The sequence below is a fragment of the Juglans regia genome, chromosome 9 (assembly GCF_001411555.2).
Source record: "Juglans regia cultivar Chandler chromosome 9, Walnut 2.0, whole genome shotgun sequence".
NCBI classification, from domain to species: domain Eukaryota; kingdom Viridiplantae; phylum Streptophyta; class Magnoliopsida; order Fagales; family Juglandaceae; genus Juglans; species Juglans regia.
This window is the reverse complement of record NC_049909.1, coordinates 16,550,973-16,575,221: the sequence shown is the minus strand read 5'-3', so window position 1 is coordinate 16,575,221 and position 24,249 is coordinate 16,550,973. Positions and strand designations below refer to the sequence as shown.

At 36.4% G+C, this 24,249-nt stretch overlaps 1 protein-coding gene across 1 annotated transcript in view; it reads left to right on the top strand.

The window, feature by feature from the left end:
• The first annotated feature begins 3,655 nt into the window (after positions 1 to 3,655).
• LOC109002567 overlaps positions 3,656 to 24,249 on the top strand; it is a 113,484-nt gene continuing 92,890 nt past the window's right edge. The window contains exons 1-9 of the mRNA XM_018980364.2: positions 3,656 to 3,979; positions 6,427 to 6,530; positions 14,984 to 15,118; positions 15,206 to 15,256; positions 18,143 to 18,237; positions 18,309 to 18,426; positions 18,763 to 18,864; positions 18,962 to 19,150; positions 19,257 to 19,417. Of these exons, the coding sequence (XP_018835909.2) occupies positions 3,883 to 3,979; positions 6,427 to 6,530; positions 14,984 to 15,118; positions 15,206 to 15,256; positions 18,143 to 18,237; positions 18,309 to 18,426; positions 18,763 to 18,864; positions 18,962 to 19,150; positions 19,257 to 19,417 (1,052 nt within the window). The 5' untranslated portion in view covers positions 3,656 to 3,882. The remainder of the gene's footprint in view (positions 3,980 to 6,426; positions 6,531 to 14,983; positions 15,119 to 15,205; positions 15,257 to 18,142; positions 18,238 to 18,308; positions 18,427 to 18,762; positions 18,865 to 18,961; positions 19,151 to 19,256; positions 19,418 to 24,249) is intronic.

The following is a 24,249-nucleotide window of genomic DNA, read 5'->3' as shown; positions in this document are numbered from 1 at the left end:
TGATTCAATCAATAGTATTTCAACTTATAGGACATAGACAGTAGTACTTGAAGTTTCACCAATTTTAAAAATGAGATATGAAATGACTCTACTAGATAATTGTGTATACATATAGAAAATTATAATAAATTAATATTATTATCATTATATGTTGATATATTACTGTCAAATAATTGTCTAGATATGATGAATGAAACAAAAGAATTCATGAAATCTAAATTTGAAATGAAAGACATGGGTGAAACCGCTAGGGGTGTAAACTCAAATCGGAAAACCGGACCGGACCGGACCGAACCGGACCGGTTTTACCGGTTTTGAACCGGTCCGGTCCGGAACCGGTTTTTAAAACGTAAAAACCGGCCGGTTCCGGTTCCGGAATTTTTTGGACCGGACCGGACCGGTTGATTAAAAAAAATAAAAATTAATATTTTTATATATAAGTTTTATATAAAATATTTTATATATATTAAATATTAATATATATAAGTTTTATATATAATGTATAATTATAAATTTTTATGTGAAATTTTATATATAACATATATATTCATATATGAAATAATTTCTTATTATAATTTATAAATTATTACATAAAATGTTAATACTAAATCACTAAAAGTTTATAACTAATACTAATATATAACTTATAACTATACCAATAGTCTAATATTAATACTATTATATAGTCTAATATATTAATAAAAGTATAAAACAGTTTTTTTTAAATCAATTTTTTTTTTTTATAAACAAATTATTAATGACAAATTATGAAATTTATATTTTTAAAAAACCGAAAAACCGGACCGGACCGGACCGGAAACCGGTAAAACCGGAAGTACCAGTTTAGGAGGGTAACCGGTGCGTAATCGGTTTTGAAAAATATAAAACCGGTACATACCGGTTCGGTCCTAGATTTTATCCAAAACCGAACCGGACCGGACCGGTTACACCCCTAGAAATCGCCTATATTCTTGATATAAGAATTTATAGAGATAGAAATCCAAAAATGTTGTATTTAGATAAATAAAAATATCTAGAAAAAGTAGTTAAAAAATTTGGTTTGAAAATTGTAAATTTTTAAGTATACCTATTTACAATGGTAATGCTTTAAATAAAAGAATGTGCCCAAAAAATAGGAGAATATAAGTGAAATGCTTAAAATTTCCTATGCTCAAGCTGTGGGAAGTCTCATGTATATAGTTATAAGTATATGACCAAATATTTGTCATGTAGTAGGATTGGTAAGCGGATATCAATCCAATCCAGGTAAAGAACATTGCTAAACAGTGAAGTGTCTATTATGGTATTTAAAAGGTACTAAAAATTTGAAAATGTATTTTAGGATTAGTGATATAAAATTAATTGGTTATAGTGATGCTGATTTTGGTATTGATATAGATGATAGAAAATTTACAACTGGATATATATTTATATTTGGTAGAATAACAGTTTATTGGTTGAGTAATAAATATGGTTGTGTTATTAAGTCTACTATGGAAGCAAAATATATTACTTGTAGTACTGCAGTGAGTAATGCAGTGGATGAAATACTTTATTGAGAGCTTAAACTTGGGTACATCCACAGAATCAATCAATATGTTTTGTGATAATCAAATTGCCATATCATTCATAAAAAGTGAAATACAAAATTTTAAGGGAAAACACATTGATGTGCATTATCACTATATTTTAGATATAGTGAAAAGAGGTGAGGTTATGTTTAATTTTATTTCCTCGACCGATATGGTAGCATATTTGATGACCAAAAAATTATCTCTGGAGAAATTCAGAGAACATGTGACTAGAATGGGGTTGAGAGAAACCTAGGTGAAACAATTTCATGGTCAATATACATAACTTAGAAAATTAAGGGGACGCCTAGAAAATTGGAGTTATGGTGATACCTAAATGAAAATTTGGTCATTTGTAAAGTCACTGATAAGATATTTAAGAAAATCTTAGGAATGACCTTATGGTAAGTACTTAATAAAATTTTAATGCAGGTTGATTAATCAAATAATTGGTCGATCATTTGTAAAATCGCTGATAAAGTGATCAGGGAAAGTTTTAGGAATAGCCTATAGTGGAAGTACTTAATGAAAATTCAGTGCAGGTCGATAAATGTGTTATGTATTCGGCTGAAATCGTCAATTATGATAAGGATATCTATTATTGATCCAGTCATGGAGAATTGATGCCGTTTACTAAATTTTTTAATGAAATAAAGTCACCATTTATATGTGGTCTATGGGAGCACATATGATAGAGGGTGCGGTTATATAAGATAATGACAAAAGCGTGTGCACGTATAGACTTGTCATGCTTTGACTTCAATCTACATGAGTATGCAAATGAGAGTTGAGTGGTAGAAAACTTATATTGGCACCAAGTTAGAATACTTAATTGGATTATCACCGTTTTATGTGATCAAGTGAGAGATGTAATTTTAAAGAGTGTGATCATCAAAATGTATACCCTTTAGAATGACACCCTCCCTATGATGATGATTTCCATGAGGGGTGGTGATTGAAGAAGTGTCAAGAGACAAAACTTTTTGATTTAGTCAAAAGGTCGTGTCACTTGTTAATAGTTGTATCTTTTGCCAACCAGTGTCTCATGCCCTATAAACATGGGTCATTGGTGCACATTGAAGGCACTCAATTTCCTTTATCCATTACTAACTTGTGGGACAAATACTCTCACGAGAGTGTCACCATGTTGCTGAAGTGTTGTTGCATTTTCGTCTATTTTTTGTTCTTCATTGTCTACAGAAAAAATTTAATTTTTTAATGATAGATTCCATTATTTTTTAAAAGGATTTCGCGACGTTTGTACAATCCAAGACCGTATCTAGTATTACTCAATATTATAACTAATAAAATTTTACTACTATTTACAAAAGGATCCTACTAGTCGGCCGCAAGCTTTTTCTATTGGACTCACCGCTAGTCCATTCTTCATTTTTTAAATGAAAAACATTTTTAAAATACTTTTTAAACATTTACAAAAACACAAATTCAATACTAGTAACTGTTTTTAAACATTAAAAAAAAAAAAAACGTTAGCGGTATACTTGAGGAAGTTAAATAACATTTTCCTTCTTAAAATTATCATTACATTTTATTTTATCTGATCTTATTATCGAAGCATTTCCTTAATCTCTAAATTGTTTCTTTTTACTTTTTTTTTTTTTTTTGAATTTTCGGAGAGATTCTCTTGTACTTGAAGTCAATTCGATAAACAAATAATATTCCAGTTCAAGATCCAACTCAAAAAATTAATTTAATACAGAAATAATTAAAAAAAAATGGAGCGTAACGTATCTTTAACGGGAGAATCCCACGTCCGCAGCACCGCCTGAAGAAAACGGTACTTTCCCCAAATTTCTGACGGTCACGTTTTTGTCGGGAAATTGTATCCATTGCGAAACGCCTTTTGTCTTTTCTTCAATGTTGCTACAATGCAAGCAGCTCCTCTCCTCCATAAAAACTCGCCACGTAGAAACCTTCATAGTTGACCCTCTCACACGTGCAGGTCACGAGTTTTAAACTTGACGTGGCGGAAGCTTATTGCGAAGCGTGGCTACCGGAGATACACCCGGCACGTATGGACGCATATACCCCTTTAAAAGTAAATCAAGAAGGTGCTTGGGGCGCTCTTTCTCTCACTAAACGTGGTGCCGAAGTCTCTTGAGAAGTTGAGAGCTCTTTCTGTCTCTCTCTCTCTCTCTCTCTCTGCGTCGGTCTCTCTGTTTGTGAGGTTGATGGAGAAGAATTCTTCGAACTTGCATGCTCTGGATCTTGATAATTGGAGTTCCCTTTTAGTTGGTTTGAGCGTAATGAGAATCTGATCCGACGGTGAAAAAAGGTAGAGGAGGTAAAGATGTTGGAGGAACAGGTGGCCAATTTGTTGCAGAGGTACCTTGGGAATTATGTGAGGGGCCTCAACAAGGAGGCCCTCAAGATCAGCGTCTGGCAAGGTTTATTTCCTCCTCTGCCCCCCCCCCCCTCCGCCCTCTCTCTTCCCTAGCTTTGATTGAGTTCTCTGTTTGTGGGTTGTTTTTTTTAATTAAAGTTTTGTTGTGAAGATTCTTCGGTTCTGTGTTGAAAGTTAGATGCTCAGGGATGGTTCCGATTAGGAATGTGAGGGCGATTCCAACTTTTATAGGGCTCGAAATGGTTCTTTAGGTGATTGAACTGTCTAAACGATTGAGAATTAGACAGAACATTGGTCGGTGGAGATGATGATTTGTATGGTTGAACTGTATTGAATTGTATTGGTCATAGGAGTGGGAAGAGATAATTAGCTAACGAAGGATGATAATGAAAAAGGAGCCACAAATAGGAGAGCCATAAACGAAATATGTGAATGTATAGTTGAGCATCTATGTACTTCATAAAAAACCAAGCTAAAATAGTAAGATGTCAGAGTAAAATCATAAGTTTTACAAACTTATTTTTGAAATAAGATTCTGTATTTCTTTCTTATTTATTTTTGATAAGTAAGAGGAACTAATTACAAGCTAAGAGCTGTGAAAAACAATGTAAAAGTCATTAAAACCGATCCCATTCAATACAATAGCTGAAGTACAAAGTAACAATGTCTGAAAGAAAAAATCTCTAAAACCGATTGAATGTTCCCTATTATCAAAACAGCGACCATTCTTCTCATTCCAAGTACACCACATTGACATAAAGACACCATCTTCCAAAGAATCCAAACAGCCGCAATTTGACGATTGCCCTGAATTCCTCTCCAACATGACAATAAATCGACCCCCCTCCTAGGCATTATCCATGCGATACCAAGCCTAGTAAAAATTTCATCCCATAAAGCCTTAACCACATCACAATGTAGAAGAAGGTGGTCTGCCGATTCTCCATTTCTTTTACACATAAAGCACCAATTCATTATGATAAAGCCATGCTTTCTAAGTTTATCGAAAGTCAATATTTTTCCATTGGAAGCCAGCCAACCAAAGAAAGCAATCTTGAGAGGAACATTACTTCTCCAAATGATCTTCCAAGGGAAAATAATAGTAGAATGGGTCGACATAAACTTAAAAAACGATTTGACCGAAAAATTCTTATTCCCCAAATGAGTCCAAAGCAACATATCCTCCTCTCCAGCCTTTAAATTCAATGCATATAACACATTGTAAAATTCAGTAATATCCCCCACCTCCCAATCTTGAACAGCTCTAATAAACCTTACGGACCATTGAGGAAAACCAGTAGAAATGTCCATATAATAAGCCACAAAAGCATCCTTATCCAACGCAATCCTATAAAGAGAAGGGAAAACATTCTTCAAAGCAACATACCACACCATATATCGTACCAAAATATGATTCGTGTTCCCCTTCCCACCTCTAATCTGAAATTTCTGAAGAAATCTCCCTATCCATTCCAGATAAATTTCCAAACTCCCACACCATATGCCCCTCTTGCTACTTTTGAGCACCTACCTCCCCAAATACTCCCATGTTTAATATCAATAACATTCCTTCAAAGATCACCCCCTTCCTGATGATATTGCCACAACCATTTCCTTAATGGTGCTTTATTGAAGGTTCTCAACTTTCTAACCCCAAAACCTCTACAAGATAGAGGGGTGCCGATCTTATCTCACTTAATCAAATGGAATTTTTCTGCCCTTACTCTTTAGATAATTCTTAAGTTTTTTAGACAGTTTGATTAGTTTGTTTGATATGCCATTGCCTAGTGCTGATCTTACCGAAGTTGGAGTGCTTTGCCCTGAAATTTAAACTTTATAATACATATAAGACTAAACTGTGAGGCATAAAAATACAAATTAATTCCTGTAAAGTGTAATGGTAAAAAATGTCAGTAAACATGGAAGCATCACTTCATTTCTTTCAGTCCTTTTCCTCTGGCACTCATGGATGCTTTGATGTTGGACAGAATTCAATTGTGTATATACTAAAATCAATTCTTGCTAGGGACGCTTTATGGATACAGGCTTTATCTTTATATCATGGATCATTTTCTAGATTCCATGGACTCTTGTTCTGGACTTTGCTGCATATTTTATTTAATTTATTTATCAGGAAAAAGTGATGCTGTGTTTTATCTTTTAGGTGGAAGTGAGACTTGTTCTATTAAATTTATTTCATGCGAGGCAAAACGTTTTACATAATTTCTTTATTAAACTTTCACTCACAATTTACAATTTCCGTTCTTATATTAAAACAAGGTTTGAGATAATTTTACGATCAACTTAAATAATCTAAGAGCGTATAATCATAATTCCCCCCTCCCCCCTAATTGTCTAGCCACTTTCTCCTCCCCTCCCCCACTGATGAATAGAGGCATTCTATTGTGCTGCTTAAAAGTTGTTTATCATATGTGATATTGTTCCATAATGGAGTAATGATTCTTCCTTTGTTGCCTAAATGTAAAATAGGGAATGTGGAGCTAACAAATATGCAGTTGAAGCCTGAAGCACTCAATGAATTAAAGTTACCTGTGAAGGTCAAGGCGGGATTTCTTGGATCTGTGAAACTTAAGGTTTGCAGGGTTCTAGTCTCAAGAGTTTGTATATTATACCTTAAAAATATAATTCCGTTTTGTTATGATTGTCTAATCATAAAAATCAGTTCCCTCCTTTATTACAAATATTTTCTAAAATCCTTTGTAGCTGTGGAGTTGTTTTCTTTGAGGGGTACAACCTTGGAATTGGTAATTTTTGAATGACCTTTCCAATCAAGAAGAATAGTTTGCCTTCCCTTGAACTACTTTCAAATGCCTTGAATTCCCAAATGGGTGGAGGACTTGAGAAGTCGGATGTCCATATATGACATTAAAATAAAAAGAAATCTGTGTTGTTAGACTTTGAACCGAAGTCAGTTCAAAAGGATATGTTATTCTTTTTGTTTGCTTTTATTTTAGCGATTCCATATCAACTTATGTGATCTTAATTTTAATCTCAGTCAAAGAACCCCTAGGGGTTGGCTCAAGTGGTAAAGGTCTTGGTCTTGGTGGTATGCTCCCTCCAGGTCTATGGTTCGATTCCTATTGGGTGCGAACAATTTCTAGGGGCATCGGACTCGGGTAACTTTCCCTTGAATTACCCGAGGTGCACTTGCAGGGAACTCCTTGTCAAGGGCCTGTGCACCCTTGGGATTAGTCGAGACTTTTTTCTTGGACACCCGATGCCAATAAAAAAAAAATTTCAGTCAAAGGTTCAATCATTGCATTTTTCTTAATTTTGATGATGCTGTTCGCCTATTTGTTTGCCGAGTAATGCAATAGCTTTGTGATTGAATCGACCACAAGCCTTTCATAAATGCAGTTATGTTTAGTTTGGTCTGTTTCTTGCTTAATTATGCTCTTTCTTCAAATAGTTTTTACTTTGCCAAATTGCCCAAGGCCTATGCCTTTTTTAAACCAATCTTCTCTGTTTAGCAAGCTGCTATAAGTATTTAATGAAATCTTAATACCGTCAAAGGGAACTTCATGATTTGTTCTAAAAAAAAATCCCAACAATTGATAATCGTATAAGTTTTATAGTATGTATAATCTGATACTTCTTTATGTAAGAACCACTATATTTAACGGGCTTTTGGAAAACAGCCCCAAAGTTTTTGTACCAAATGCATTTAGTGTTGACTGTTGACCAAGTCTCTTCAAAAGAAAGGAATACATTTGTCCATGACATTCTCAAATAGAATATTTTCTACCGTATCATCCTAGATGCTATCGAAGTAAAGGATTTTCAATAAGGGGGTTCTAGTGCGTTATAGATTCTTATCTAAGACTTGTATCATTCAATGATGCCATATGAATTGCTAGGAACATGTGAAGTGCATGGCTAACCCAACAGTGAAAGTTTCATAACTTGAGTAGGGTTACTACAGATAAAAAAACTACTAATAAACAAATAACATGAGCAAGTTACCATGAAACAAAACATCTGTCATCTGTTTTCGAAATAGATGCGATTTGAAACTATACTATGGCCCCGTTTGGATTGCAAGATGGTTCATCTCATTTCAACATCCAAACACCATAAACACAAACATTTCTCAATTTCAAATCTTCAAAATTTTCATCTAAAAATTACCTAATCATTACAACTTTCCCGAACTTCCAAACAAAATACAAAAAAAAAAAAAAAAAAATCAACATTTTCAAATTCCAAAACAAAAATAATATTAAAAAAAATAATATTTTAACAATATTTTAACTTTATAGTATTTTTATTTGACTTTTTCCCTCTTCTTTCCCAAAACTCCATAAATATCAACTCAAATTATTTTACTACTATTCACGAACTATTTCACTACTATTTGTAAATATCCAATCTCATCTCATCTCATCTCAACATCTAAACGAGGCCTATATGTCCTAGGTCCAAATTGAAATAATTTCAGAGGTTTGCTAATTCTTTTGTGTCAACACAGAATTTGAAATGCCTTGACTCTTTTGGAACGGGTCCCATTGACTTATTTTTTGTCGTTGGACGATGAATTATACAAAACCGTTTACTGAATATTTTACCATTATGATATTAAAGGACTTCTATGCCTCTAACTCCCTTAGAAGTACACAACCTGGAAAGTCTAACACCAGTGAGTTGAATGTGGAAACTTGCCTTATGCTGGACAAATAGTGGACCTCTTGTCAGATTTGGCTGAATACCCCCTGTGAGGTGCTTCCTTCTCATTATAAAAAAATAGTTCCAGAAATAATTACAAAGATAAGATTGAGAATTCAATTTGAATCTCAGCAAACTACATCTTTATCTTTATCTAAACTAAACTAGCTTTATCCTATCTAAATATGTACAAGTTTAATTTAAATACAAGATAAGATTAGAAAATAAATCCTAATGTATTTGTAGTTCAGTTCTGCTGCATCCCAGTAAAGTAGGAGATTAACTGTCATGTAACCCTAGCTGCAGCCCAGTAAAGTAGGAGATTAGCTGCCATGTAAAACTAGCTGCCATGTAAAACTAGCTGCCGCATCTTAGTAAAGAAAAACCCTAGTTTTCCTTCGATACTCTCTCTCAAATTGATGCTAGTGAGTCGACTAGCAGCAATTAGCTAACTAGGTATTTATGCCGTTGTCGAGTCAAAGCTTTGGTAAAGATATCAGCTACTTGGTGTTCAGTGGACACATGAGGGACATCTTTATCTTTATCTAAACTAACCTGACTTTATCCTATCTAAATATGTACAAGTTTAATTCAAATACAAGATAAGATTAGTAAATAAATCCTAATCTATTTGAATTTCAGTTCTGTTGTATCCCAGTAAAATAGGAGATTAGCTGCCATGTAACCCTAGCTGCCGCATCTTAGTAAAGAAAACCCTAGTTTTCCTTTGATACCCTCCCTCAAATTGATGCTAGTGAGTGGACTAGCAGCAATTTGCTAATTAGGTATTGATGCCGTTGTCGAGTCAAAGCTTTGGTGAAGATATCAACTACTTGGTGTTCAGTGGACACATGAGGGAGAATGATTGCTTTAGACTCATAGGCATCTTGGATATAGTGACAATCAACCTTGATGTGCTTCGTACGTTCATGAAAAACTGGGTTGGCTACAATTCTAATGTCACTTGTATTATCACCATGAAGAGGCGTGGGATGTGCCTGTGCAAAGCTGAGTTCTGAAAGAATACCACGCAACCACATAATTTCTGAACATGCAGCAGACATTGCCCGATATTCAGCCTCTGTAGATGACTTAGATACACAATTTTGCTTCTTACACTTCCAAGAGATAAGAGAATCCCCAAGGAAGACACACCATCGAGTAGTAGGACGTCGAGAGTCCGGACATCCAGCCCAATCTGCATCATTGTAGGCAACTAATTGAAGAGAAGAACCCTTAGAAAAAAACAATCCACGATTAGGAGTCCCAGTAGATAGCAAATAATCAGACGAACAACTACAAAATGAAGATGTCGTGGAGAATCCATGAACTTACTAACAGTGTGGACAACATAGGAAATATCAGGGCGTGTGATGGTGAGATAAATCAAGCTGCCAACCAACTTACGGTATAAGGTAGGATCCGGGAGAAGTTCGCCTTCGTCTTTCTTATACTTAACATTCACCTCTTGAGGAGTATCAATTGGAGTAGTATCTTCCAATCTCCCTAACTGAATTAGGTCTTGAATATACTTGTGTTGATTGAGAAATAAACCATGTGGCTGAGACCTAACTTCCAACCCTAGAAAGTATGTAAGATCGCCGAGATCCTTCATGTAAAACACATTATGAAGATGTTGCTGAAGTTTTTGAATCAAAAGTCCATCCGAACCAGAGATGATAATATCATCTACATATACCAATAAAAATACTACTCTAGCATCACCTTTGTGCAAAAATAAGGAAGCATCGTACTTACTTTGCTTAAAAGAAAACCCTAGCAAAGTATTGCGAAATTTCTCAAACCAAGATCGAGGAGCTTGTTTAAGACCATACAAAGACCTCTTCAATTTACAAACAGCCGTAGGGGAGGAAATAGGCATACCAGATGGAAGTTTCATGTAGATATCTTCATTTAGATCGCCATGCAAGAAAGCATTCTTGACATCCATTTGACGTAATTGCCAAGATTTAGCAGCAGCAAGAGCAAGTAACAAGCGAGCAGTAGTCATCTTGGCAACCAGAGCAAAAGTCTCATCATAATCTATGCCATACTCTTGGCGATTCCCCAAAGCAACCAATCTAGCTTTGTATCGTTCTAGTGAGCCATTAGAACGAAGCTTTATGAGTATACCCATTTACTACCAATTGGTTTGATAGAAGGAGGACATTGTACCACATCCCAAGTCTGATTAGCCGTAATTGCATCAAGTTCTGTCTGCATCACTTGCTGCTAGCACTCATGTTCCATAGCTTGTTTATAACAAGAAGGGATAGCAATGGAAGATAATGTAGCAGTCATAAAAGTGGGGGAAGAAAAACCATACCGAGCTGGTGGGAGAGACATGGGTATATTTCTGAGGAACAAGAGCGGTAGGAACTATGGTGGATGTTGGATCAGGTGCTGGAGTAGGAGAATCTTGAGAAGCCATAGGAGACTTGGCTAAAGGGGTGTTATGACGTCGAGTGTAGACAAAACTAGGTTTAAACCAAACCACTAGAGCAGAAGAGGTATCAGGAATGGGCATAGGGAAGGGCTTGAACTCATGAATTCTTATCTTTAGTTCATTGCTCCTAGAATGTATTTAGGTGTTCTATTGTATACTTCTTGTGTACTTGGTACTTGCCTATTTCATTCATATCAATAAAGTTTATTTTTTACTTATAAAAAAAAAAAAAGAATTGAAAAACTAGGTGAGATAGGATCTACATGAGAGAGAAAAAATTGCTGATTTTCAAAAAACAAAACATTCCTGGAAATTCGAATTCTTCGTGCATTAGGATCATAACAAAGAAATCCTTTTTGAGTGGAACTATATCCAATAAAAGCACACTTAATAGATTGAGTAGTCAATTTATGTCTTTCATGTGGTGGAAGATGAACGAAACACACACAACCAAAGATATGCAAATTAGAATAATTAAGAGTGTGACCAAACAATATGGAATAGGGAGAACCATTATGTAAAACTGGTGTGGGCAATCTATTAAATAAATGGACAGCAGTAGCTAATGCTTCACACAAAAAACGAGATGGAACTGATGAGTCAATAAGAAGAGCCCGAACCATATCAACTAGATGATGATTCTTACGCTCAGCTACCCTATTTTGTTGTGGTGTAGGTGCGCAAGAACGTTAAGAAAGAATACATTTTTCTTGAAGAAAATTCTGAAATTCATGAGACATATATTCACCCCCAGAATAAGATCGTAAGACCTTGATAAAGGAAGCAAGTTGTGTCTGGATGAGTGCGAGAAAGGCCTTGAAAACAGAAAATACTTCACTTTACGGAGAAAATAGATCCAAGTGAATCTACTACAATCGTAAAAAAAACTAACAAAATAATTGTAGTGAGTATGTGATATAACAGGAGATATACCCCAAACATTGCTATAAATTATATCAGACACCCGAGAAGCACGAGAACCAGATTGTGGGAACGGTAACACTTTGCTTTTGGCAAGTTTGCATGAGGTACAATCAAAAGAAATTGTTTCTATTGAAACATAATTTTTATTATCAATAGCACTAGATTTAAACAAAGTTTGGAGTACATTAGAATTGGGATGTCCTAAACGTCGATGCCAATCCTTAGTACTTATTTGGACAGCATTACAAGAAATAAAAGAACTAGACGCAATAGAAGCTGAACTAGGATTTATTGGAAATAGCCGACCTTCCTTAGGACCCCTCGCGATCATCCTCCCGGACACTCGATCCTGTACAACACAACCAGAAGATGAAAAAGAGACATTACAATTATTTTCAACAAGCTGTCCAACAGAAAGTAAACTTGTGGAGAGGGTAGGAGAAACCAAAACATTTCGAATGATAGAGTACATATCACCCACGGCAGAAATTGGTAGTGAACTACCATTTGTCGTGTGGATTTTGAGAGGACCATCATAGGACTCAAGATTGTGTAACAATGTGGAATTATTAGTCATAGGATTTGAGGCACCATAATCTATTAGCCAAGAATTTGGGGAGGACCTTGCTTTACCTGAGATGCCTAAAGCGGAAAAGGCAGAAATTATCATTTGTTGTACCATATCAGGAGTAAGAGTAGTTAGTAGTAAGAGTAGTGCCTGAAGCATGAGTGGCAGTGGCAAGAGATGGAGAAGAGGATGCACCCGAGACTTCAACAGAGGTGGAATAGGCACTCTCTTGCTTCCGAGGAGGTTGGATTGGGCTGTCCTTGATAATATGTCCAGATTTTTTTAATAGTTACAAAATTTCTTTGGACATTGGGTGCTATAGTCTCGGCCCTTGGATTTTCCTTGTGCTGCAAATGCCACTTGAGCAGGAGATGCAAGCTGCCGTTCCATTGTACTCCGAGTAAGTAACTTTTTCTCCTCCCGAAGCAAATCTCCCAAACAATCATCAAGAGAAGGAACTGGATCTCTATTCATTAACTGAGAACGAACAGATTCAAAATCTGGACGTAGTTTCATAAGAAACTGATCCCTCCTAGTTTCATGCACACTTTTCACACGAGGGAGACCAGCTGCCGAGACAGAAGAATACATAGTGTCAATGTATTCAGCCCACATATTTGGAAAACCAAAATAGAAGTCCTCCACTAATAAGCCACCTTGAGAAAAATTAGCCATCTCAAATTCCAACTGAAACCTTCGAGCGGAATTATTCTGAGTGTAGATTCTCTTCAAATACTCCCACATAACCTTGGAGGTTTTGTAGGGTTGTAGATTGAGGATGATGTGAGGCTCAATAGAACCTAGGATCCAAGACATGATCTTGGCATCCTTACTCTCCCAAGTAGACAGTTCCTTTGCACTATCAGGGGCTAGAATAGTCCCATCAACATGACCCCAGAGTTCGTTACCCTTGACAAGAAGCTGAAAGTGAAATGCCCAAGCAGAATAATTTTTACCATTGAACCAAATGCACAAGGAATCAGATTTTTTAGATGCCATGAAAACAGACCAAGCACAAAACAAGAGAAAGAAAGCAAGAAGAGAGAGCTGCTGCCGTGAATAGAGGACCGCAGGAAAATCAAGAAACTAGAAGCAGCCTCTGGAAAAAAAAAAGAAAACAGAAACCCTAAAGATTTTTAGGGTTGGCCGAGTAAGTGCAAAATAATAGGAAATCAGAGTAGCTTTGATACTATGTCAGATTTGGCCGAATACCCCCTTTGAGGTGCTTCCTTCTCATTATAAAAAAATAGTTCTAGAAATAATTACAAAGATAAGATTGAGAATTCAATTTGAATTTCAACAAACTATATCTTTATCTTTATCTAAACTAACCTGACTTTATCCTACCTAAATATGTACAAGTTTAATTTAAATACAAGATAAGATTAGAAAATAAATCCTTATCTATTTTTAGTTCAATTCTGCTGCATCCCAGTAAAGTAGGAGATTAGCAGCCATGTAACCCTAGCCGCAACCCAGTAAAGTAGGAGATTAGCTACCATGTAAACCTAGCTGCCGCATCTTAGTAAAGAAAACCCTAGTTTTCCTTTGATACCTCTGGCCTCTATACACCTTAAGGGAAGGGAGCCACCCTTGCTTTTCTGTTTTCAAAGTTTGTGGTGTTATGAACTTATTGATAAGCTGATGTTTGTATATTTTTTGGTGGTGGTACAAGAAGTAGCTTGGATATTTATTAACTTGCACAGAAGTTTTCTTGCAAAAGCTACACTAGATGCTGAATATATGCGTAGGGTTAAAATATATTTTCTCCTGTAGACCTTTGAGTTGTGGTGAAAAGATAGAGGTCTACTTGACTCTAAGTGGTTGACATTTAGCTCGAGCTTTAATGGTCACTGTTAGCTATCTAAAAGGAAAAACTATAGGCATGGTTGTCTGATTTAATTTGACCCCTTTGGTTCCTAATATGTCATAATGGTTAGATATGTGGAGGAGCTGGGTGTTTGGTATCTTTAGCCAACGCTTTCCACCATTCTTACCGGGATTAGATACTGCAAGCAAGGAATCTTAGGACATGGAGCTTGTAACAGTGATTTTGGGTTCGTTTGTCCTTTGGGTTCCATTGCTTCTCTCCAGACAATTGGTTAACTGGGCTGCTTAGCTAATTAAAAGGACACCTAGTGTTGTTTAAAAAACATTTTGTTTCTTAGCGTAAGGGTTCTTGGGTGATGTTTTTCATCTGGTTGTGATCGCTTGATTCTTTCTCCCCCCTTAATTTCACCCTTGCATCATTAGTTCTGAAAAAACAGGCAATTATTTGTCATAGAAGATTATGCTAGAAGTGGCTTTTTGAATCTTGGCCATGTTGAAATGCTCTCTGTATGTTTTTCTATAGTGTAGCATATTATATACTGTTTATTTGCAGCAAATATATGTCTTTTAAGAGGGTTTTTGATGTTCCAATTAAGGTTCCTTGGAGCAGGCTTGGCCAAGATCCTGTTCTAGTTTACCTGGATCGAATTTTCATATTAGCCGAACCAGAAACTCAAGTTGAAGGAAGTAGTGAGGATGCGGTCCAGGAAGCTAAGAAAAGACGAGTGCAGGTAGGATACGGTTATGTGTTTACAGGCAGACACTGTTTTGCCAACAGATGTTTGAGACTAACTAATGCTTTCTTGCTTTGGAAATAGGAAATGGAATTGAAGCTGTTGGAGAGATCACAGCAACTGAAGTCAGAAATGGTATGATTTAAGATGACTCCGTTGGTTATTTATTGGATAATTGCTTTCTAAACTTTTCTCAATGACCCTATGCACTTGAATGTAGTCATAATACTGAGGTAGATATGCAAGTGCATGGGAACATGCATATGTATTGCAGATGTCACAAGATTCCAAATGATCTTCCCCTTCTTATTCTGTTATCTGAACACTTTACAACTTTGAAGAGTCTTATCACAATTAGCGACGTTGTGATAATCGAAAGAAATAAAAAATGAAATTGCAGAAGTGCGTAGCTACATAATATATGTATATTTTTTGGCCAAAATTGTAAGAGTTGAATATTTATATACTCATTTGATAGATTTCTCAAATATCATCCAAATTACTCATATGCTTTTGAGTGTATTTACATATCGTGATAAGGGCTTGTTTGGATACTAAGAATATCTCAGAATATTTTTGAATAGTAATGAAAAAGTAGTGAAATAGTTTGAGAAAATCTAAGAACAGTTGTGTTTTAAACGAGCCCTAAGTCATAAATTATCTTCAAAAGAATGAAATGAATTCCATAAAGTAGAAGGAGATGAAAATCAAGTGCTCATGTCATGGTAGTGAAAGAATGTGGCCCTTAGTTAATGCTCTAGATTTTAGGGTCCGATTTATAATTCTCCTCTTTTGCCCCCCTCCGTTATTTGTTTTCCTTGTGCGGTGCCGGGTTTTGGGGGGTGGGGGGTGGGGATGAGTAGCTTTGTGTTTTCATGTTCTCCTACTTGGTTTGGTTCCCCCTTTGGCATATTATGATAATCTCTATAAAAATTTTAATATATTTTTGGAATTTTGAAGAGTTTCTTTGTGAGGGCTTGATACATGTTAAGGTGCTATTATAAGCAAAAAATTTGCGCTTGTGAGTTTGGGGATCAACATTTTTATAATAATTAATTGCTTCACTTTACCAGTCACGACAATCATTTCTGATATTGAAGAGTATTTCATCTCATGTATGAGAATTGTACCAAATCATGTCATAATTACATTCCAGTTATTCTTCCCTTTAATATTAATTGTCTTTTCTAAATAATCCAAGTGTTGCACATTATTAGCAACTTCAACGCCGAACCCTAGGGTTTGGATCAAGGGGTAATGACCTTGGTCTTGGTGGTATGCTCCCTTCAGGTCTAAGGTTCGAATTCTCTTGGGTTCAAATAATTTTTACGAGTCATCAAACTGGAGGAAGTTCCTCTTGAATTACCCAATGTGCACTTGTGGGAAACTTCTTGCCGAGGGCTTGTGTACACCTAGGATTAGTCTAGACTTTGTTCTCAGACACCCAGTGCCAATCAACAAAAAAAAACTGTTAACACTTATCATTAGAGCCTTTACTACACAATGAATGGAGCTACTAAAGGAGTCACTGTTGCTATTTCTATGGAAACCACTAACAATACATGGTTGCTTCAAACATTTGCCATGTTGTACCATTGATTTTTATACCAGTTTAAACTTTAGAGTAATTGGTTATTTAACAATTACTGTGTAATCATTGTTAAAGGTTCTCATGCATTCTCTTTTCCCACCTATTTTCTTATTATGGAAGAGCAAACTGATTTTGGTGGTCCATTGGCTGGAATGATCCAATTGATTGATCTAATATTTTCTTGAAAAGTAAACGGTCAACTTGTGCGACTTTGATTTAGTGAATATGATTTTTTTTTTTTTTTGTATTTGAATTGAACTGGGTGATCATCTGCAAGATTCAGTATTACTTTAGATTATTTAAGCTAACCTTGATCTGTACAAAGCAAAACGTCATATATTTTGCTGTTTTTTTAACCTAGAAAAAAGTAAAATATATGATACTTATGCCATTCGCATACCTGAATGCTGTTTCTATTTTAGTTGTCTGTAGCTTTACCGATAAAAAAAAAAAGTTGTCTGTAGCAAAGAATAATCAATAATTATATTTCTTGGAGTCTATTTTCCTTTTTAAATATCTAAACTAAACGTTTTTAGGCAATGTTAATAACCTCCTATCAGGATATCTGGTTGCCAATATTTATTGTTGTTTTTTTCAAGAAGAAACCTTTTCTCTTGTTTAATGATTTTGGCACCATCATACTGGCAAAAAGTGTTCTGAAACCTTATGGGGGAAATTTGAGGAGTTTTCTAGAGCAAGATGATCAATCCTCCAATGAAGAATTCTATCCTGTAGTTTAGCCTCTAATTAGCCCTGGCAGAGCTTAATGGATGGAAGCTAGCTGGTCCTGCTGTTTTTGTATGTTTCATAATCTATAGAATCCTGTAGTCTTTAGCTAGAGATTTCTAAACTGCTAAGAATGCATCTTAATTACCTTAATATCAGACAGCTAGAGTAACAAGTATGTGTATGTGTACATAATAATTGCCTCGAGTCCAATGTTTAGACCTCAAGTGATTTGCCCTCCCTGATCTTTCTGTATTGCATTTCCTTTGCTTGCAATTTGTTACTAGTTTTTGCATGTGCATGGATGCATGTGTACATGAAGTAATTCATTTGCCTCTTTGGAAGTTTTTTGGATTTGTTTTCTATCATCAATCAGGATTGTGGTTCTTTGTATGGACACAAGTTATGTTTTTGCCATCAGCCCGAATATGTATAATTGAATGGTGGATTGCTTTACCTATTCATAACACCTTCTTGTCTTCCTGCTTCTTATTTGAGATCTTATCACTGTTGTACTACCATGTAAAATGGTATAGTGCTCACCTAACCACGTGAGCTTTTTTTATCAGAACTGTTGTTGTTGTTGTTGTTATTTGCCTGGCACATTCTTTCCTGGAACTCCCATGCACGTGCAGTCCTGATTTAAACCATCCTTTACTAATCTGACAAATGGGCTATTCTTTTTGGTTTTCTTGTCCTCGAAGAATAAGTCCTGGTTGGGATCCCTGGTCAACACGATAATTGGAAATCTGAAGCTTTCAATTTCAAATATTCATATCAGATATGAAGATCTTGAGAGGTAAAAAAAAAGACGTCAAATGTTGGTATATTCTATGGTCTTGTGTTGAACCCTATACTTCAAATTTGTAGCAATCCTGGTCACCAATTTGCTGCTGGCGTAACCTTGGAGAAGCTCTCAGCGGTGACTGTTGATGATAATGAGGAGGAGACTTTTGTTACTGGGGGCTCACTAGACCGTGTCCAGAAGGTTAGCACTTTCTCTTATGCGTATTTCTGACTAAAGGGGGCTCACCCATGTGTTCGTGTACTTTGGGTACAAAGGCTGTGCTCTCTTTCCATTGATATAAATGCTCCTGGTTTTTCTTAGCTGTAAGAAAAATTCTTATATTACTATGTTAAAGATTCTTATATTACTATGTTGATATAAATTCTTATTATAAGCTTCACTGTCATGCTTGTCTTTATGTTTCAAGAATCTAAGGAGTTGGTTGATGCATGCATTCATTAATGATGAATCTCTTTTCTCCATACTTGTATTGTCTTTATTGTTGTTCTTACTGTTTCATTCCTTATCATTTTACAGTCTGTTGAACTTGACCGGCTTGCAGTTTATTTGGATTCTGATATTGTTCCATGGCATGTTGAAAAATCTTGGGAGGAATTGCTTCCTTCTGAGTGGATTAAGGTATTGCTGTTAGTCTTTTTGATATAATATAATGTGTAGAGTGCTCTACCCAGTTTGGCAGCCCAGTCATCCTTATATGGCTTACTATGAGATTCAGGTATTTAGATTTGGTACTAAGGATGGCAAACCAGCTGATAGTCTTACAAAGAAGCATAATTACATTCTGCAACCTGTTTCTGGGAAGGCAAAGTATACAAAGCTGCGACAAAATGAATTTGCTGATGGCAGTCAACCTCAGCAAAAAGCAGTAGTAAACTTGGATGATGTGACGCTCTGTCTATCGAAGGTTCAATCTAATTTTTCCACTTCATCATGCTTTGTGGTGCCAGTGCTTGGTGTTAATAGCTTTGGATTTAACAACCTTTGGGTAAGTATGCTATTATTTTTTGCAGGACGGATACAGGCATATTTTAAAATTAGCTGATAACTTTGCTGCCTTTAATCAACGGTTGCAATATGCCCATTATCGTCCGAACATCTCCGTGAAATCTGATCCTAGGTCTTGGTGGAAGTATGCTTACAAAGCTGTTTCTGACCAGATGAAGAAGGCGAGGTATCTAAATTAAGTAATTTGTTGTTTTATTGTTGTTATTTTTCTGTTTGTTTGTATATAGTCAGTCATGCAAGATGTTGCCCCTGGATGGATAGAAATGACCCCGATCTACTTGATGTGTTGCTGATGGAGGGAAAGAAATGAGTGGAATTTTTAAGGCAAATCAAGGATGGTGGAAGAGCTCAAGGCTTTATTTTTTACTATTTACCATTGGATGGCAGCCCACCTTTTTATTCCCAATTTTAGTATTCTGGAGTTTTTTGATCTCTTTCCCCTCCCTCTTTAGGCATACTAGAAGTATACCCCCTGTTTACTGTGATATGCCTGTGCCTGTTTTTTTAATAATATCATTGTACTTATAAAAAAGAGAAATGGAGCTTTAAGTTGGTAAATTGTGCCGCATTAGAAAGTTATGACGGGTGGAATGGGTAGCATTAAGAGGCACCACATGTTGCGTGTCTGTGCTAGATCAATTTTTAGGAAGCTCAACGATTGTGGTTAGGATTCCATTAATATGGCTTGATTCATAGATTCATGCAATTGTTTGGCTGAAAGCACTGCGAAATTGCTGTCTATCCTCTGGATCTCTCTTAACAAGAAAAGATGAATATAGGATACTGCAGTGATATGCTTATATGTTTAGAGGTTTAAGCATCTGCCATGGTTTTTTTTTTGTGCAGTTGATGTTTTTGTTATTCTAGACAACCATAAGAAATTGGCATGCAATTCAATGATTGGCTGAATATATCAGCATGTGGCCTTTCCATCACTTAACAAATATAGATGCCAGATTATTGTACTGTTTCTTAAAATTGTGGAGGTGCTTACTTAAGAAAAGAATATCAATGCGTGTACTATTTCCTGAACTGGCATGAACTTATTAATGTGATATCTGTTGGGGTACGGAGCTTGTGAAGTACTGGGATATTTGAAACTTTAGGGGCTTTTAGACGAAAAGATTAAAATTTCAATCATGCTAAACCATAAGAAATCTTCATAATTCTGTGAATTTTTGTTGTGGGGTAGTTGCTAGCTGAGATGAAAACTTCATTCTTAGCATTTTGCTATCGTATTGGATATCTTTATCATAGTCTTTTGAACAGTCTAACCTTGAGCATTAAGGTCTAGTACCTGTTGACATCGTTCTTCAATCAATTTACCATTTCAGGATCACGTTGTTGTCAAATTAAGTCAAAGTTCTGTATGAATGGCCGAATGCGTTGGCCTTGTGATCTCGGTTTGTTATATAAACTGTACAAGAGTTCTATACATGGAAAGAAATAAGTACATGCTAATTCTATCCCTATACAATCTGTCAAATATTATGCTAATTGTACAAAAGAGTAAATCAAGGAAATAAACAAGGAAACAAATATGGACAGCAAAGCTGTCCATTGACAACCCCCCTCAACTTGATGCGGGTTGATCAACAAGTACCAATTTGCTACTTAGGAAGCAATGCCGATGACGAGTGGAAGCCTTGGTGAAGATATCAACAATTTGTCGTTTAGTGAAAATATGGGGAAGAGTGATAACACGAGCTTTAAAGGCTTCATGGATAGAGTGACGATCGACTTCCATATGCTTTGTATGCTCATGATAGACAAGATTGGCCGTGATCTGAATAACACTTGTATTATCGGCTTGTAAAGGTGTAGGATCGGTCTCAGAGAAGTCTAACTCAGCAAGCAAACCTCGAAGCCAAATAATTTCAGAACAAGCGAGAGACATTGCCCAGTACTCAGATTCTGTAGATGACTTAGAAACTCTGTCTTGATTCTTACTCTTCCAGAAGATCAACGCATCACCTAAGAACACGCACCAACCAGTGATAGAGCGACGTGTATCAGCACAACTAGTCCAATCAGCATCACTATAAGCAGCAAGACGAGGATAATTGCCTACAGGAAAGAAAAAGCCTCGTGTAGAAGTGCCCTGAACATAGCGGATGATTCTATGGACAACAGCCAAATGAAGATGACGAGAGGTTTGAAGAAACTGGCTGACTTGCTGTACAACAAATATAATGTCCGGTCTAGTAATGGTGAGATAGACAAGACTACCTACCAACTTTCGGTATAAACTGGGATCATCAAGTAGGTCACCCTCCTCTTTGCGAAACTTGACGTTTAATTCCATGGGAGTATTGATAGAAGTAGCCTCCTGTAGTCCAGCGGTAGCCACCAAGTCACTAGCATACTTATGTTGATTGAGTGAAATACCTGAAGGACTGCGATGCACTTCAAGACCAAGAAAATATGTGAGAGACCCAAGATCTTTCATATGAAAAGATTCTGAGCAATGAGTCTTGAGCTGGACAAGTAAAGTAGAATCAGAACCAGTGATCACAATATCATCAACATAAACCAAAAGAACAACAATACCCATGTTTGATTTTCGAAGAAACAATAAAGTGTCGTACTTGCTCTGCTGGAATGAAAATTGTAATAAAGTGGTGCGAAATTTATCAAACCAGGCCCTCGGAGCTTGTTTGAGACCATAAAGAGAGCAACGAAGTTTGCACACATGTGATGTCGGAGAGAGAAACAATCACTGTGGTGGCTTCATATAAATATACTCTTTAAGATCCCTGTGAAGAAAAACATTCTTGACATCCATCTGATGTAGTGGCCAATCATTGGAAGTAGCAAGAGCTAGAATCGTACAAACAGTGGTCATCTTAGTCATAGGAGCAAATGTCTCTTCATAATTGACACCATATTTCTGATTATTTCCAAGTGCAACAAGCTGTGCTTTATAACGAACCAAACTCCCATCAGATCGAATCTTGATGGAGTAAACCCATTTGCAACCGAGGGGAACTATGGTGGAAGGACAAGGCGCAATGTCCCAGGTGTGATTGGCCTCTAGAGCGGCAATTTCTTCCTGCATAGCTTATCACCAACAATCATGCTTGACAGCATGTGAGTAGCATGTGAGAATATCAAAATTGGACAATGCAGCAGCAATAAGAGCTGAAAAAGAGTGGCTAGAAGAAAACCCATACCTATCTGGAGGTACAGACACTCGAGGAGAGCGACATACCAAGGGCTTTGGAGGTGCTGCAACTGACTAGTACTGGAGCATTGTAGGATCAAATATCGGGTGAGCCACTAGAAGAGACTGTGGGAGGGAGCGTCTTGTATACACAATATCTGGTTTAAAGCGAGAGTTGACTTGATGAAGATTTGAGAACTGCTGCTTAAAGGAGGGAAGGACCACAGTAGAAGAAGAGGGCACAGAGGACACATGAAAGAAATGTTGATTTTCAAATAAAATAACATTTCTAGAAATGCGTGTACGATGTAAAGTAGGATCATAGTAAACAAATCCCTTTTGACACATTATATCCCAAGAATGCACATCTAACAGATTGAACAGATAATTTATGTCGCTCATGAGGAGGTAAATGAACAAAACATACACAACTAAATATACAGAGATTATCATAACAAGGTTGTTTAGCAAACAAGCAGAAATAGGGAGACTCCATATGTAAGACTTAGGAAAATAAACGATTAATCAAGTGAGTAGCAGTTTTTAGAGCCTCAACCCAGAACATGGATGAAATAGAGGATTCTAACAAGTGAGTACGTACCACATCAAGAAGATGATGAATTTTGCATTCGGCTACTCCATTCTGCTGGACATGAACGTTGATAAATAATACCTTTAGAAGCCAAGAATGCCAGAAACTCAGTAGACAAATATTCACCACCAGAATCTGTGCGTAATGTCTTAATAGTCGTAGAATATTGATTGTTCACATACGCTAAAATCTCAATGAAAGTAAGACCGACCTCAGATTTAGAGTGAAGAAAATAAACCCAAGTGAATTTGCTATGATCATCAATGAAAGTCAGTATTTAAATTTTTCATGTGAACTAATCGGGGAAGGTCTTCAAACATCACTATGGATAAGATCAAAGCAGTGAAAAACTCTACTAGCATGCAAAGGAAAGGGAAGAGTTTTGCTTTTACCAAGTTTGCAAGAATCACACTCAAGAGATAAAGAAAGTTATTTATTACCAAAAAAATCAGAGTGCAATACATGAGATAAGATCTGAGTATTGGGATGGCTTAAACGACGATGCCACATCATACTCAGATCATGAACATTATTACAAGCAAAAGACTTAATAGAATGACTGGAGAAAGTGCTGGAACAAGTAAAAATAGTGGAAACAAGCTCCCCACTTTAGGTTCTTTCACGATTGGCTCTCCCGTTACTTGGTCCTGCACAACACAACCATCACCAGAAAAATTAATAGCACAATTGTTATCAACTAATTGACCAATAGAAATAAGATTTGTAGAAATTTGAGGAGCAAGAAACACATTAGTAAATTTAGAAGAAGCATCTTTGACAGCAACTATTGGCAAAGAATTGCCATTGGCAGTCTGAATGGCAGATTGACTAGCATAGGGCCGAACATGACACAGAGCGGTGAGAGTATTCGTCATGTGATTAGAAACTCCCGAGTCTACGTACCAGAGTTTAGTAGAATTTTTACCTTGAAACCCCATTGCAGATAATGTCGAAATTAGCATCTGTTGTACCATTTCTGGTGTGCAGTAATTTGTTGCAGGAGGTGCAAGATCAAAGGAAGCACCTGAGGAAGATCCATGTGCTACAGAAGTCGCTGCCGGAGGGACAATAACAGAAGTCTGAAATGCTTAGGCCTGACGATTCTTGGAGCGGATATGACATTCTTTGATAATGTGACCCTTCTTCTTGCAATAAGAACAATATTTCTTAGGACAATTGGCAGCAATATGCCCATATTCCTTACAACAAAAACACTGCAAATTTTTAGAATGCATAGGTGACC